At 39.2% G+C, this 14,491-nt stretch overlaps 1 protein-coding gene across 2 annotated transcripts; it reads left to right on the top strand.

Moving 5' to 3' along the window:
- The first annotated feature begins 74 nt into the window (after positions 1-74).
- Positions 75-13,872, top strand: LOC139816589 (uncharacterized). 2 transcript variants are annotated; one of them, XM_071784188.1, is made up of 7 exons: positions 75-461; positions 6,823-7,005; positions 7,348-7,823; positions 8,059-8,478; positions 11,494-11,945; positions 12,132-12,241; positions 12,322-13,872. In XM_071784188.1, the coding sequence occupies exons 2-7, from the start codon at positions 6,825-6,827 to the stop codon at positions 12,339-12,341; spliced, it is 1,659 nt and encodes a 552-aa protein (XP_071640289.1). In that variant the 5' UTR covers positions 75-461; positions 6,823-6,824; the 3' UTR covers positions 12,342-13,872. The 2 variants fall into 2 exon arrangements, with proteins under 2 accessions (XP_071640289.1, XP_071640290.1); XM_071784189.1 differs by having other exon boundaries at positions 77-461; positions 8,059-8,184.
- Positions 13,873-14,491: the final 619 nt, after the last annotated feature.

Genomic DNA, 14,491 nt, shown 5'->3' with positions numbered 1-14,491 from the left:
TCTCTCGTTCGCCGATAGGTCGCTCCGCTGGCGAGCCAGCCAATCGCCAATCATTCCGCGATATGCTTCCACTCGTTCCGCGCGGAAACCTGCCGAGTGCCGAGTGCCGTCGCGAGTGAGTCGTCGGCGTTCGCGCGATCCGATTCCCGGATCGTCCTGCAGTGCTCCAGTGTCTCGTTCGTCCGGAGAACCGGTTCGCGATCGCGTCTCCGACGATCGCGATCCGCACCTATGCGAGCGCGGTGCCGCGTCGTGCCGCCGTCGCCGCCGCCGCCACCGCGTTCCGCGAGCACGGCTGCGTGGAGCCGCTGCCGCCGTCGGCAGTCACCGTTCGCACGCGCGTCGCGACGCACCGTCGCCATTTCGCCGATCGGGACGGCGAGGACCACGACGACGAGGACGACGACGACGCTGACGCTGGCGATGAAGGAGAGCTGAGCGCGGCTCGCCGGGCACACGAGGTACGTGTTCCTTGTTCTTTGCTCTCTCGGGTCCTCCCCCTCCCCTTCTCTTCACCTCCGGGAGCGTCGCCCTCCGCCTCCGGACTACTCCGGATGACTACGCGGAGGAATGTCTTTCTTTTCTTCTCCCCTTTGCCGCTCGCGCTTCTTCCCGTCGTTTGCGTTACAGCGACGATTGTGGGTTAACCTCTCGCGAACGGAGAGCGCGCTCGGCGAACCTCGGAGGTCGAGGCTCGCGCGGATGTGTCACTTTTCTCGCCGTGGAGACGCGGTTATTACGGTCGACGGGTGCCGACGGCTCGAGGAGGTTAACTTTTGTAAGCGAGGTACGCTCGCAACGCGCGTGCCGTGCTCGGCGGAGAAAATTCTTTTCGCCATATGGGCTTTATTAGGATTACGATACCTTGTTTATCTTAATGAAGATTGAAGTCGATTGTTTCCGAGCGTAATGTTTGACGCTCGCCATCCCTCGGCCTGATAATCTCGTCGGCGCGTGTTTCTCGCGCGGAGAGCAATATCGGAAATGTCCCGCATACAGTTTTACGTTACGCTATTGTTTACGTCGTGATGAAGCTAATCTCGTGAGTTGTTCTTATGTTAGAGCACGTGTTTCTTCCCCCGTCCCCCCCCGCCCCGCGAAAGAACGTTTCGTATCACGTTATCTTATGCATGACGCGTAATAAGCGTGTTTTAAATAACCGTTTTTAACAACCTTGAATTTGTTGCTCGGACTTATTGTACATAGTTAGAGCTGTAATTATCTACGCCGTTTAATAAGGATTAAGGTCAGCGCCCATTAATAGTGACGCGAGAGTATTTATTATGCGGCTAATTACGAACGTTGTTACGTTCGATCTCGAGGAATTGTCTTTTTATCGGCCTCACGCGTTTAAGGTGTGATGACAGTATTTATAAGGTGTGAAAGTATATATATATCTATATATGTCTCTTTTATATATCTAAAATTAAAATGTACAGGTTTCCCTTGCTATCCGAAAATACGGCGTCCCTGTAAAACCTTTCGTAAGCCGAAACGGGCGTAAAGCGAAAGAAGCGATTACCATTAATTTAGATGGGAAACTCTTTTTTCACAAAAGCGAAAATCCCCGTTGGATTTCTTTCGGTTAGCGAAAACAGGTATTAATGCATGTCTTTCGAAAAGCGAGGGGTATCTCGCTTATATCTAAAAAATTATTTACATGAATACTGTGCACTGAGAAATAGATTTGTTAATCCCCAAAAATATTTAGTCCGATACGAGCAACTAAACATGTTAGTTAGTTAACTAAACATTAGTTGTTTTAACAATTATTAAGTTGCACTAAAAAAGGTATAATGCATTTTTATGTCAACCTTTGAAATTTTTTAATCAAGAATTAATTTAAATAATGTTTAATTAAACTGCTTAAAATATTTAGTTGCTCGTATCGGACTAAATATTTTTTGGAATTAACACATTTTTTTTCTCAGTGTGTACATTTATGTATTTAAAATATTTAATACACATTTTTATGTAAATGTGTGTGTAGGTTGATTTTATCAAATTTTAACTCCCATCTACCGGCTGTGTAATTATTTTCCTTGTAAGCCAAACAATCCGTGAAGGGTTAACGAGCGTGCACAGAGTTCGCGAGGCGTCCACGTGTTATCACGATTCGCATGTAAAATATGTAAATGGCAATTTAACTGCGCGATCAACGACGCGAACTTAACGTCGGAGATCTCCTTGCGGATGAAACGTCACTCGCGCGATTCCACGTGTACGCGATACGCGGGACGGGCGCCTTCCTTCCGTGGAGTCGTCGTCAGCCGTAGGGATATTCTCGCATTCAGATTGCCGGTCTGTCGGTCCCCGGGATCAACTGGAAGGCAACGCGGCGCTTGGCTTGTCTACGTGTCGCCTCGCCTCGCGCTAATGGTCGCGCGCTAACGGCGCTAATTGTCCCGAGGATCGTAGAGTTAACGGCGATCCTCGCGGCACCGAGGCGGCTCACATCCTCATCGATCCATCGGGCCGATATGATTTCGGCGGCGCGCGTGCAATAACGCACGCCGAACGGGATCTAGATAAGACAAATCTGCTGCGAAAATCGCAGTCGAACGCGCGGAGCTTCACGTGCGATGAAAGAACGTCGTGGCGTCGAGGCGATAATAACTAGTTGATGATAAATGATGGAAAATGAATAATTTGCGCCTAATGCGATATCAATGCTTTTATTGCATTATTATCAGTGGGATAGATCGAGTAATTATCGAATTTAAATTAGCACGAAAATGCATTCCAGCTTAAATGTATTTTCGTGCTAATTTTGAAAGAAAACCTGTTGACGCTGTGGTCTCCAGACGCAGGATCTCTTAAATATTAAAAAAAGCCCTTATCTGAACGTTTAGGAAAGTTTCCTCATCTAGGTAACATTCTAGGCTAGCTATTTCAGAGAGGGGAAAGAGGGAAAGAGAGAAAAAGCGTTGTCGTAGAGTTAATCTAGAGATAAACTTCAGGCTAATCTTGAGCTATCCACGTTTTACACAAGATCAAGAGGCTCAAATTAAATTTCTCTCTCTCGCCTTCGGAATAGGTTTATTTTTAGTTCTGGCACATCAATACTCTCTTTACGAAATCTACTATTGCCATTCTACTCTACAGGGTGTGTCTGTATATACACTACCGTTCAAAAGTTCGGAAGCACTACTTAAAAGAAACAAGTGGTGCTAATGCTTCCAAAGAAAAAAGAACAAGTTTTCATGGTTTGAATAAAATATAATAATTTTTTTGTTATTTTTATATTTATTATATTTTACTCAAACCATGAAAACTTGGTCTTTCTTCATAACAGAACAATGGCATAGCGTGTTTACTTGGTAAAATTTTTTTAATGAAACACTTCCTTGGAAAATGATTAGAAACAAATTTAATAATACTGCATTGAATAGTTAAAACAGACATTAAAGTTCCTCATATGACATTTTTCTTTGGAAGCATTAGCACCACTTGCTTTGTTTTTCTCGAAAAAGTAGTGCTTCCAAACTTTTGAACGGTAGTGTATGGTATACCAAGAAAATGGTATTGCGATATTATTGGCACATCTTGTTGCATGCGTCTTTTTTCGCTTTGAAGATGAAACAAACGTGGGAGGGGGCTCGAGCGGAAGGAAAGAAGAAAATTAGTATTAAAAAAGTACGAGCGGAGTAAAAGGAAAAGTATGTGCGCACATATATACGGTGTATGCGATGCAAGCGGATCTAATCTAAGAGTGTAATAATTGCGCGCGAGGCGACTTCTAATTGGATAGATAAAAAGTATTATTCTTCTGGAAGTTAAAGAGATAAACCGTAGGTGAAAGAGATAAACAACGTGAACATAATGGGTCAAAAGTATATACACAATGCGGACAAAACGGTTTCTGTCAGCTGTAAACGACTATATCGGCAACTATCAAAGTGTCTTCTGAAGCCACTACCGCAACAGTCGACGAATAAATGAATTCTATGACTTTTTTTTTAGAGAGAAAGAATATCGTGGTCTTTCCCGTTATTACTTGTTACAGGATGATTAGGAAGAAAATACGAATACCTTACTAGGCCATTCTGAAATTAATTTTTAAGTAAAAACCCAGGATTCTTATAGTTATTGAATTATACGAGGATCTCGATTTCAACGTCACGAATCTTATCCGCGTTGCAATCAGCGAAGACTATAATATGTTCGGTTGTACCACACCAGTATACCTACAGTAATTTCTCAATGCTATATTCTGTCTAGCATTACAACGTCAACAGTGGGACAATAATGTCAACAATTCATTATGTAGATATGCAGCGCACACAGCGCGCTTCGTTCAGCGACGCTCGCCAGTATCACGATGTTTTCGCAGCTGTCGGCTGTACGCATTTTAGCGCAATCTATATGCATTTAGTTCGCTGATTAATAAACAGTTACGTGGATCCTGCTGCCGGTTAATTGCCAAGTCAGAACGTCGAGGCGCTCCGCGTGCATCGCGGAGTGAATGTTTCAAATCCAATCTGCTCGACATTCGTGTGACGCTGGTTCCCACACTCGCAGAACTAGATCCTGAAAATTATCTTAAATGACTTGGTATTCCCTGCATGTGCACATTCAAAGAGAGACCATATATATACATATACATATATCGGCGGCGATGCTTCCGCGCCCTGCGTGCATGATGGCACAATGCCAGATGCATGGCACATACGGGATCGAATCCGCGAGCGAGCGAGCGAGCGTCACGTTTCCGCGCGAACGGTACACGTGCGCGCGTGGACGCGTCGTGGTCTTCCTCGTTCGTTGTCGTCGTCTTCCTCCTCTTCGTTGTTGTCCCCTTCGTCGTCGTTTTCGTCGTTGACGGTATGCTGTTGTGTTGTCATTGCCGTCGTGTTTGCGAATAAAACAGGACTCCGTATCGCGCGTGCTCCGAAATGTCAGTGAACTCGAATCCAGCTGCTAAGTAGCCGACCCGCCGCCGCGCCTCTCTCCGCTTCGCCTACCCGCGCAAATCCTCCCGTTTCTGCTCGGCGAAAACTCATTAATACGCCTGGGTCGCGAAAAAGAGGGCGAAGCGCCGCGCCGGTACGAAAGACAGATGGATTGGAAGAGATCTGTATTCGCGCGCGAAAGGAGCTAATCTTAATCCTCGGAATCAGCCAGGATTGATTGACAAAGTGTCTAAATATTTCTTTTAGGGCGCAGTCTTTCAGATTAATGTTATTTCGCTTGCGAATTTATTATGATCAACCGCATGTGCTTTAATATTTATTACGAATAGCATTTATTATCAGAATGTATCGTTCTTGCGCATATCGGAGATATTTTACGACAATAAAAAAAATCAAAAACTTTTTAGCGAAAGTGTGCCTAATTAAGAAATTTTAAATAGATTTTGAAATTTTTATATATATTGTTATAATGTTAAATACAAAATTTAATCTCTTTAATAGGGACAAGATAGATTTTAATTGTTTTAGTCAATCTTCGATTTTTTTGCGATACTTTTTGTCAATTGATTTCAATATTTTTTCCTTCTTTTAATAAAACGCAACTAAAACGGATATATGCAAAGAGTGAAGGATTTAAATAGCGCGTGGCTAGGTTTTGCGATTTTCTATCTAGAGCTCCGACTAAGACAAAAGACACTTGAGCGACGTTTCTCCGTTTTTTCCGCGGCTGAATGGCAGTAGGACGATACTGACGAAAAGGAACGAAAGTGAAAGCTAAACGATTCGTTGGACTAACGAGGCCAACGAGGCTGTTTCGTAAATTATACTAATAATATCTGGATGTTCGACCCTGATACCCCCTTCCGTTTCTTTTTCGTTCGTCCTATTTTATACCAGTATCTAATATCTTTTTATTCCTCCTTGTTACTCTGTTTACTAGACATCTATAGAACGGTAAATAATATTCGCAAATAGTGACTATGTAATGCGACAATCTTCGGGGAAAAACTTTTTATCTGTAGATCGACGAGCAATTTAATTTCGTTTGCATATCTATAATCTTTATTAAAATGATATTTTATATTAATATTTAATAATGATAAATTATAACAAATTACGTATTATAAATATCAGAGGAAGATAATAGCAAATTATATTTTGCTCGTTTTATTTTAGTTTAAAGGGAGCGAGTATTTTTTAAATAATTTTATGTCATTGCTTCTTAAGAAATTAGAACGAGACATACGTAGTAATTATTTTTCTTCTTCTCGCCCCGCGAACTTATTTAATATTTTTCACCGTCGCTTTTGATGTGTATTCCATTACATTATGGGACGACACTTTGAAAACTGAACTTCGTATACGCGGCAAATCGTCAAAGCGTGTAAACAATATTTGATATTTCTCTGATAAAATTGTAGAATACAAACAATAATTATAATTAAACGCCGAACAATAACGAAGTGCATGCACGTAGCTTTAATTATATTCAAGCAAATAGACACGTACCCTCTCTACCTGATACTTTGGTTTGTCTCGTTGACAGTTACCTTGAGGATGTCCTTTATTCTTGCGTCTGTTGACAAATTTTAGTTGTTGGCTAACTGTTCGACGATAAGACGTATCGAACTTGCGCTAGAAATTAGAAGTCATGCATTACCGTAATTACAATGATAGGATAAGTCCGGCAGAATTTAACCGCACGATTTAAAGCCGCTAAACACGTTTTTTATGGATAGCGGCGACAATGCGAGGGAGTACTCGTATCTCGTTACGTTATACATATTTATATCACGCCAAGTACACGCGTGTATGATTCTGTGATTGCACTGATATGATTCCGCTCGTCAATGCACCAACTTTGTTTTCATAATAGATAACGTTATAACGAACTTTTTCCTGTCGACAGTGATGACCGGTTCGCGGCTTGGCAGAGGCCGTGGTGGCCGCCTGGCTTTGTACGGGGGCTGCGCAGTGGTGGTTGTCCTGACAATGATCGTGTATCGCAACACCATCTCGGAGATGACCAGGCTTCAAGAAATGCAAGTGCAATGCCTGCATCAGCAAGAATCTCTCGCTGCTCAACTACAAGGTAAGCTCAATACATACGTAGGACGTAAATAACTAAATGCTGTCGAAGATTGAAGTCGAAATCGAATTGTGTTAATATTTAAACTGCGAGAAGATATTGAATAACGATCTCAGGATATTGATAAATATCTCAGGACTTTAAGCTACTCATATTCCAGAGTGGAGGATTTGTTGCGGGAAATAAGATCTTAATATGCAGATTTTAAATTTACGACGAATCACATATTCATATTCCATTTTGATAAATTTGTTAATTGCGGATTACAAAGCAATTATATTTCTTCTGATTTAGCCACTCACACCTGGACTTATCGGTAACGTGATAATATACGATTTTTTTCAGTAATATTTGAGTACAAAGTACGGCTGGAGAAGTCCTTGGCCGAGGAGAAGAGCTCGAATGCCGCGGTGAAGCAGGAGTTGCAGCAACGCGCGTCGCGGGAGAAGTCCCTGCGCGACAAGGACAGTATAGAGGCGATGCAGAGGTTTAATTCGCTTCAGCAGACCTACAGGCTCCTGCAGACGGAGCATCGGGACTTGCAGGAGGAGTGCAAGAAGCGCGAGAAGCAGGCGTTGGACGAGACCAATAGGCTAGAATCGACGCTGCAGGACTTACGCGCTCGCATCCGGCAGGCTCAGGAGGACAAGTTCAAGGCTCTGGAGCACTTGAAAACCAAGTACCTGGAAACAGATGACGAGAAGACCAGGCTGCAAGAAAAGTACAACGAGCTGATGCAAAATAGGGACAATACCGGTAGTACCGTCGACCATCTTAAGAAGGAGATCTTCCAGCTCAGACGCGAATTGGAGAGCGCCAAGGTACGTCACTCGTTTCCTAAAAGCAGCATAATTTAATATTAGCGTCAATTATAAAAATAAGGCACTTAATAGTTATATTTTATATATGGAATAAACTGCATCTTATTAGAAAACAAACATATGCTTATTTGTCAAGCTAGTAGTGATTTATATTTTCTTTTAAGTATTCAAAATTGCACGAGAAGAATCGAGACAGTTATATAAACACACGTGATTGTTCTTATATGGATTTCAGAAATTCTATGCTAGAAGTACATCTCCTAGTTCAGTTTTGGTGACTCCACGAGCGTCGGTGTCGCAATCGGCGTTACAGAAAGAAGATTCGCAACCGATTCCGGCGCCACAGCAGCAACAGCAACAGGTAAGTGCGCCGCAGCCACCATACGTGTCTCATGATCGTCGCGCAGTCGGAGGAGCGACTCCTTCGGTGGAAAAGACGTTAAACGACGATGCCAACGAGCCGGCCAACGATATTAGGTTCGTTCAGCAGAATGGCAACATCGTTCCAGCTGGCCCGGGCGAAGTGAAAGAGATCGGCGAGCAGCGCGAACCCTCGGCTAACGACTTACAGCAAAAGCAACAGAAAGACGTTGTCGAGCGTCCAAACGTTATGGACGACGAGAAGAATGGCCTTGAAGAAGAGCAAAGAAAACAGGTAATGTCGCCGCCGCTGAATCGAGACGACAACGGTCCGAATGATAACGCTTCGGCGATGCCTGGTTCGCAAGCCGAGCAACCGTTGGCACAACCTGCCGTCGAGCGAGCGTCCACGGTAGCGTCTGGTCGATCAACCGGTGTCAAAGCTCATGTAGAGGTTGACGAACTGCAGAATCTGCAGGAAAGAGTAGATGGGATTCTCAATCGTGATGTACCCCATAGCGGAATTCGTTAAGCTTTGCATTTAACTCATTGTTACATGTTTGTGATCGGACTATTTTCAACTTGTCGGGAACGGTCGTATAATTTGAGTTAAATTCTTTGAGTTTTAATACGTAAGTTGCGTAAAAGATTTTTTGCGATGTCGCAATTATGTATAGTAATTATCTTTATTAATAAATTATGATTGTTGATGATAATAATTATTTTATTAATAAAGTAAACCACAAATTATCCAACTGTTATATTACTAATGAATGATTACTTCATTGTTTATTAATAAAATATTTTTTACGCAATTATGCACGGATTGGTAGGAAAGATCTAATTAGTTGTTTAAATCAAAGTTACTATTTTATTTTTTAAATAACAAAACATTGGTAACAAACAAATATTTATATTTTATGACTAATTGCTTTTTCTTTAACAGTTCTGTATGCTTTTGGGGTGAATATTAGTGTTATCGTCAAAATATTGAGTTAGAATAGTTTTCTCTATTTTTGTATTCGTATCTTCTCGAAATAATTTTTTCTTATTGTAATCTTTCTCTAGTATTGCTTTATATTACACGCAAAATTTGTACTAAGCTTGAGAAAAAAATAATATATGTATAGTATTATTTATGCGCATAGTTTTATATGCATGTAATGAAGCAAAATTACTTACTTGTCGAGTTATCTCATTATTCTTTTTCTTTAAATATTTATTACTTATGGTTAAAATAATTTTTCTTGTAAATTACTACATATCGTATTTTTTGCAGTGTACAATAATTTGCAAGAAGAATTATTCTAACTAACAATGCGTAATAAAGAAACGAAAAAAGTTATCTATTTGCTTGATTACTATTCCATAATTTCTGAAAAATACGTTCGATGTATTGTTAACGAATGAAATCTGTAATTTTTCAGCGGTTTTAACTCCTTGAGTGCCACACCATTTTCAAGTAATCCTAAATACCAAAAGCAAAAGATTCTCGAAAATTAATGAAAGTTTATATAAGGGGCTGATGGTGTTGACAAATTTCAGGTCAAATTAAACAAAAAATTTGTCATAAATTTTTATGACAACTTTTGTCATAAAACTGTTTAAACATTTTTTTCAAGTATGACTTTAAAATTATGTTCAGCATACTCAAAAATTCCTAAATGTACCTTGTATTAGTCATTGGTTCATTGTAAAACTTGATATAACAAAATCTAATGAGAATATTCGATAATTTTTATTTTCTTGACAGCCATTTTTTCCGAAGCAACATTTTACAAATCGGACTCAAAAATCGATTCAGTGTACCCAAAAATCTAGTTACACTTTGCTTCAATGATAAAATCACACTTCTAATATAACAAAAATTTCATGAAGAGAAATGCATTTTCGTGGCACTGAACGCAAAGTCCAAATGACGAGAATTTTTGTCATCTGCAGTCAAGGGGTTAAATTGTTTTAGTCGCAAGTGATATTTAATATAATATTGCCTATTATTAACAACGTTTATATATTATTTATTACAGTAGCAGACCGTTCCTATCTCGTTTATTATTTAATATATATACAATATATATATATATATATATATATATACGCTGACAGTTCGCGTATTATTTCATTATTATCAATGCGGAAGCTGTTAACATTATACATGCACTGATCAAATTCCGAATCGTATATGGAAGTTCTCGTAAAATTCTCTAACAGTAAATGTCATTATATGCCTTAAAATATTTTTATTAGATATTTTATTAAAAAATCTCCCCAAAAAATACTCAAAAATGTTGTCATAATCTTATAGACGTGTATTTAGACGTCCTATTGACTATTGTACTGTTTGCACAGTTTTATAGATATCTTTATCGTTACATAATCAAAATGTTATTGGATAAATGTTGGGTGTTTAAAGAATACTGGAAGAATATTTACAGAGGTTTTATTAAATTAAATACATATATTAAATAAATATTATTTATTTAAATAAATTACTACTTAAAGAGATTCTATTTGTGTATATAATCTTTTCGACCGATCTCTTATCTTCTTTACCTCGCTCTTTCATTATTGGAAATAAAAAACCTGTTCATGTATACGTGTAATAAAATGGCTCGCGAGCCGTACTGAATGTGCCTGTAAATCTGTGTTCTACGATGCATTAATAAATTGTTATTACGTTTATTCGCTTGCATTTTTATTAGCAACCTCGTAACGACCTATGTAACTATTATCAGCTTCTGCATCGCGCTTTTACTGTATCGCCGCTAATTAATTTATGTTGTTCAAGACTATTGCCTTTAGCCGCGCTAAATAAATGCTTGAAAATTTGTCGAACTGTAAAAAAAGCTTGTTTTTATTTATATAGTGTAGCTTTTCTGCTCTTTGGATTGCTAAATAATATAACTTCCAACTGTAGTTAGCTCGTTAGAATTGCTGTGTCATGCACTGCATTTACAACTTTTTTTGTGGTTTATCATTATTAGACAAATTATTTATTTAATGCTAATTATTTATTTGATGTTAATAAACTTTTCACGCAACACTACACTGTGGAGGATTTATATAGCGAGATTGTCAATGATTTATCGATGCATAATGTCAGGATGGAATGGAAGATGAAAAATATCGTAGTTTCGTAATTCCTAGCGTATTTCGAGAAATGACAATTGCCGCTATAACCGGTTCTACCGTAACATTATATAATCGCAAAGATTGAATAAGTAAGACGTCACAACATCGACGGTTTCCGCCTGCGACCGTCGAACAACTGCATTGTACCGTGTGTAATGGTGTAAACAATTTTTTTCAGAGCGTGGCGAGTTCACGAAAAGCGGAGAACACCACTGTAGCGAGCAACGCCAATCTGGTATCGCCGTCTGTCGTCGACAAGCCCGCGCCTCTACCAGCCAGACCGCTGTCGAAAGTCAAGGTGCCGGTCGGCGTATTGCCAATACCGGAAATGATCGAGCAGAATGACGACGCGGATAAGGAGAAGCGCGAGGAAGAGATCCGAAAGCGGGAGGACGCGGCGGCGGTTCACAATTTGCAGCCACCGCCGCCGAAACTCGCCCCGGCGAACGCGGCGGATGACAAAGAGGAGAAGGAACCGATAGTCGAACCTGGCAATCTGGACCCACCGTTCGTTGCAAATCCTCCCGCGCGACACGTTGGCGAGCAGGTCGAGAGGAGAGCAAAAGACGCTTGGTTGAGGGTGGGACCTGGGGTACAGGAGGTCGGCGAAGAACTCAATCGAGTTCCTGGGTGAGCTCCGGTATTTTTATCGCGATTGAATAATGTGTAAATAAACAGCATGCTTATTATTAGTACGCATAAAATATTTAGATTACATAACTTCATTATATATAAGTGATTTTTTATCTTTTAAAATTTTCCTCTCTAAGGTATTCAATTACAATGAATTTATCGTATTATACCCTTTGGTTTTAGATTGGATGACGGGCAAGCTAACGGTGGTGACGATCAGTACGACGGCGATTACGACAAGGAGCAGCAAAAGAACGATATTCATCTGGCGGAGGGCGAGGACGAGGGGGAAGGTAACTTGAGAACGATCGAATCAATCCGACAACGCAATTGATGTCGCGATCGCAAAATTATTCTCGAATCTGAATTTCAGACGAAGGCGACGATGTTTGAATATCCGCATAAGTTGAAGCGAGGAAAGAGCGGGAATAAAATCAGCGTCGTCGTTCAAATGTTTTTTAACGGGACGCGCTGACCGAGCGGTACAAGAAGGAAGTCGGCTGAAAAATAGTCAAACGACCTGACCCGATCTGACCTGACCTGACCGATATTCACGATCGTTCGGGTTTAATCAGCGAAGAATACTTATTGTGTATTATAATCTGTACGAATCATTCGATGTGTGACGTCTCACGAGGAACTAGCAGGGATTCGATTCATATTTACCTTTCGTACGAAAACTCTTGTACAAGATTTTAATCTAAGTATCGATATATGATAGTATATACACGGTACAAATATCGTCAAGCGCATCTGGGCGTTCGACGAAGACTTAGGCGCGGTTCTGGGTAATTTCAGAAGGTTCAGAATGAACTAGTGTGACGCATTTCGAAGAAGAAGAAAAAAGATAGACTGTATTTTTCTAGATTAAGATCTACCGTGCACGAGTCGAGTGACTTAATCGCGTTTATTATTTGAGACACTCGCGTGACTTTGTTACAAATGTGTTAATTTAGATTTGGATTGCACCAGCAGAATTAACTTTATAACGTAGTAACGTATACGAGGTAAAAATACCTCGGAAACCATTTAGTATTCACACATTAAGATTAATTTGCGTTACAATAATAAAAATATGTTATCGTGAATTATGAAAGGGTGCTAATCTCGAATTACTTCTTTTAATATCGATTAAATAATAATTTATGAGTTACGTATGAAAACTTAAATGTGATTTACGTGTGATAACATCAGCGTTTATGTTATTTGTATAAATGTAAAATGTATAAATGCAAAAAGAGTAATTTAAGTAATTACATAAAATTCTCTGTTTATGTTAAAGAAATTTTGTACATCACGACACATCGTAACAGAGTTTTTATATAGTATAAAGTTACTCCTACTGTTGCAATCTAAACCTTTTGTAGTACCATTATCATGGCGACAATGGCACATCAACAACCGATTTTATCAGCTTCGTTAAAACAATTTACATTAGTTGAATTATTTTAATCTTGTATATCCATTTATCGATGTCTGCTGTCGCTATCGATCGCAAATTATGCCCGTCTGTTTTAAGTGAAATTAAAAATAGACATATTGTCGAATTGGTATATAAACATATCATCATATATATGGTAGATGTTTATATACCGACAAATCGATGTATTGTCAAGTTAACATTTGCTGCAATCGTCGTAATAACAGCGATCGATAGAAGAATATTTACATTTTATTTATTCTGTTCCTGCCGAAAATTTGAGGAGTTTTGACTTAACTGATCAAATTAAGCGTTGAAAACTTAACCGCGAAAGAATTATTATTAGTTAAAGAGGCCATGATGAGCGTAGTATGTTTTGTTATAGTTCTATATTTTTAGTTATACATTATATATATATATATATATATATATACATACACATATACAGAGAGACGATAAATGTACATAACGTTCTTTTCGTAATAAAAACGTCTGAAAAACAGACTTCTCCATCTTTTTAGAGAATTTCCCGCAAATCAATAACTTCCCAGCAAACCTGCTGCTTTTAGAAATAAATTAAGATTCGCTTCGAGCAATATAATAATAATGGGTTATCAGCTGAATCGATAATTCAAGATTGAATTATTAATGATTTGAACATAGTCACGTACATTTCCGATGTCGACGAAACGTGCGCGTTTACTTTTTCATGGTCCGAGTCGAAATCAGCTTTTGGTTAGAAACGCGAAGGTATTATTACTTCTGGATCGAATAAGCGTTATTTCGTCGTCTGTTGGCGATTGCTATTTACTGATAAAAACCTTTTTTTTGAAGCTTTTTTGAAAATACTTTGCGAAAAATGCTTGAATCAAAATAATCTTAATTTTGAAAATTAATAAGTATAAATACGCATAAAAATAAAATTTAAATTCACAGAGTGTGTCTTTTAATATTATTTAATGATTTCTTTTTACTCAGTTTGAAGTCGATTTTTCCTTGTTAGCGAAAAGTATTAAGATTCCAATAATTTTTAGATTATAAAGAATTCAGAAAAGAATATTTTTCGCGAATTAAACCCTAGAGGATCACATGGAAATAACAAGATTACATTCTTCAGCTATTT

Source organism: Temnothorax longispinosus, chromosome 7 (genome assembly GCF_030848805.1).
Source record: "Temnothorax longispinosus isolate EJ_2023e chromosome 7, Tlon_JGU_v1, whole genome shotgun sequence".
NCBI classification, from domain to species: domain Eukaryota; kingdom Metazoa; phylum Arthropoda; class Insecta; order Hymenoptera; family Formicidae; genus Temnothorax; species Temnothorax longispinosus.
Note: the sequence above shows the minus strand (reverse complement) of the source record. Positions and strands in the feature narration are given on the sequence as shown.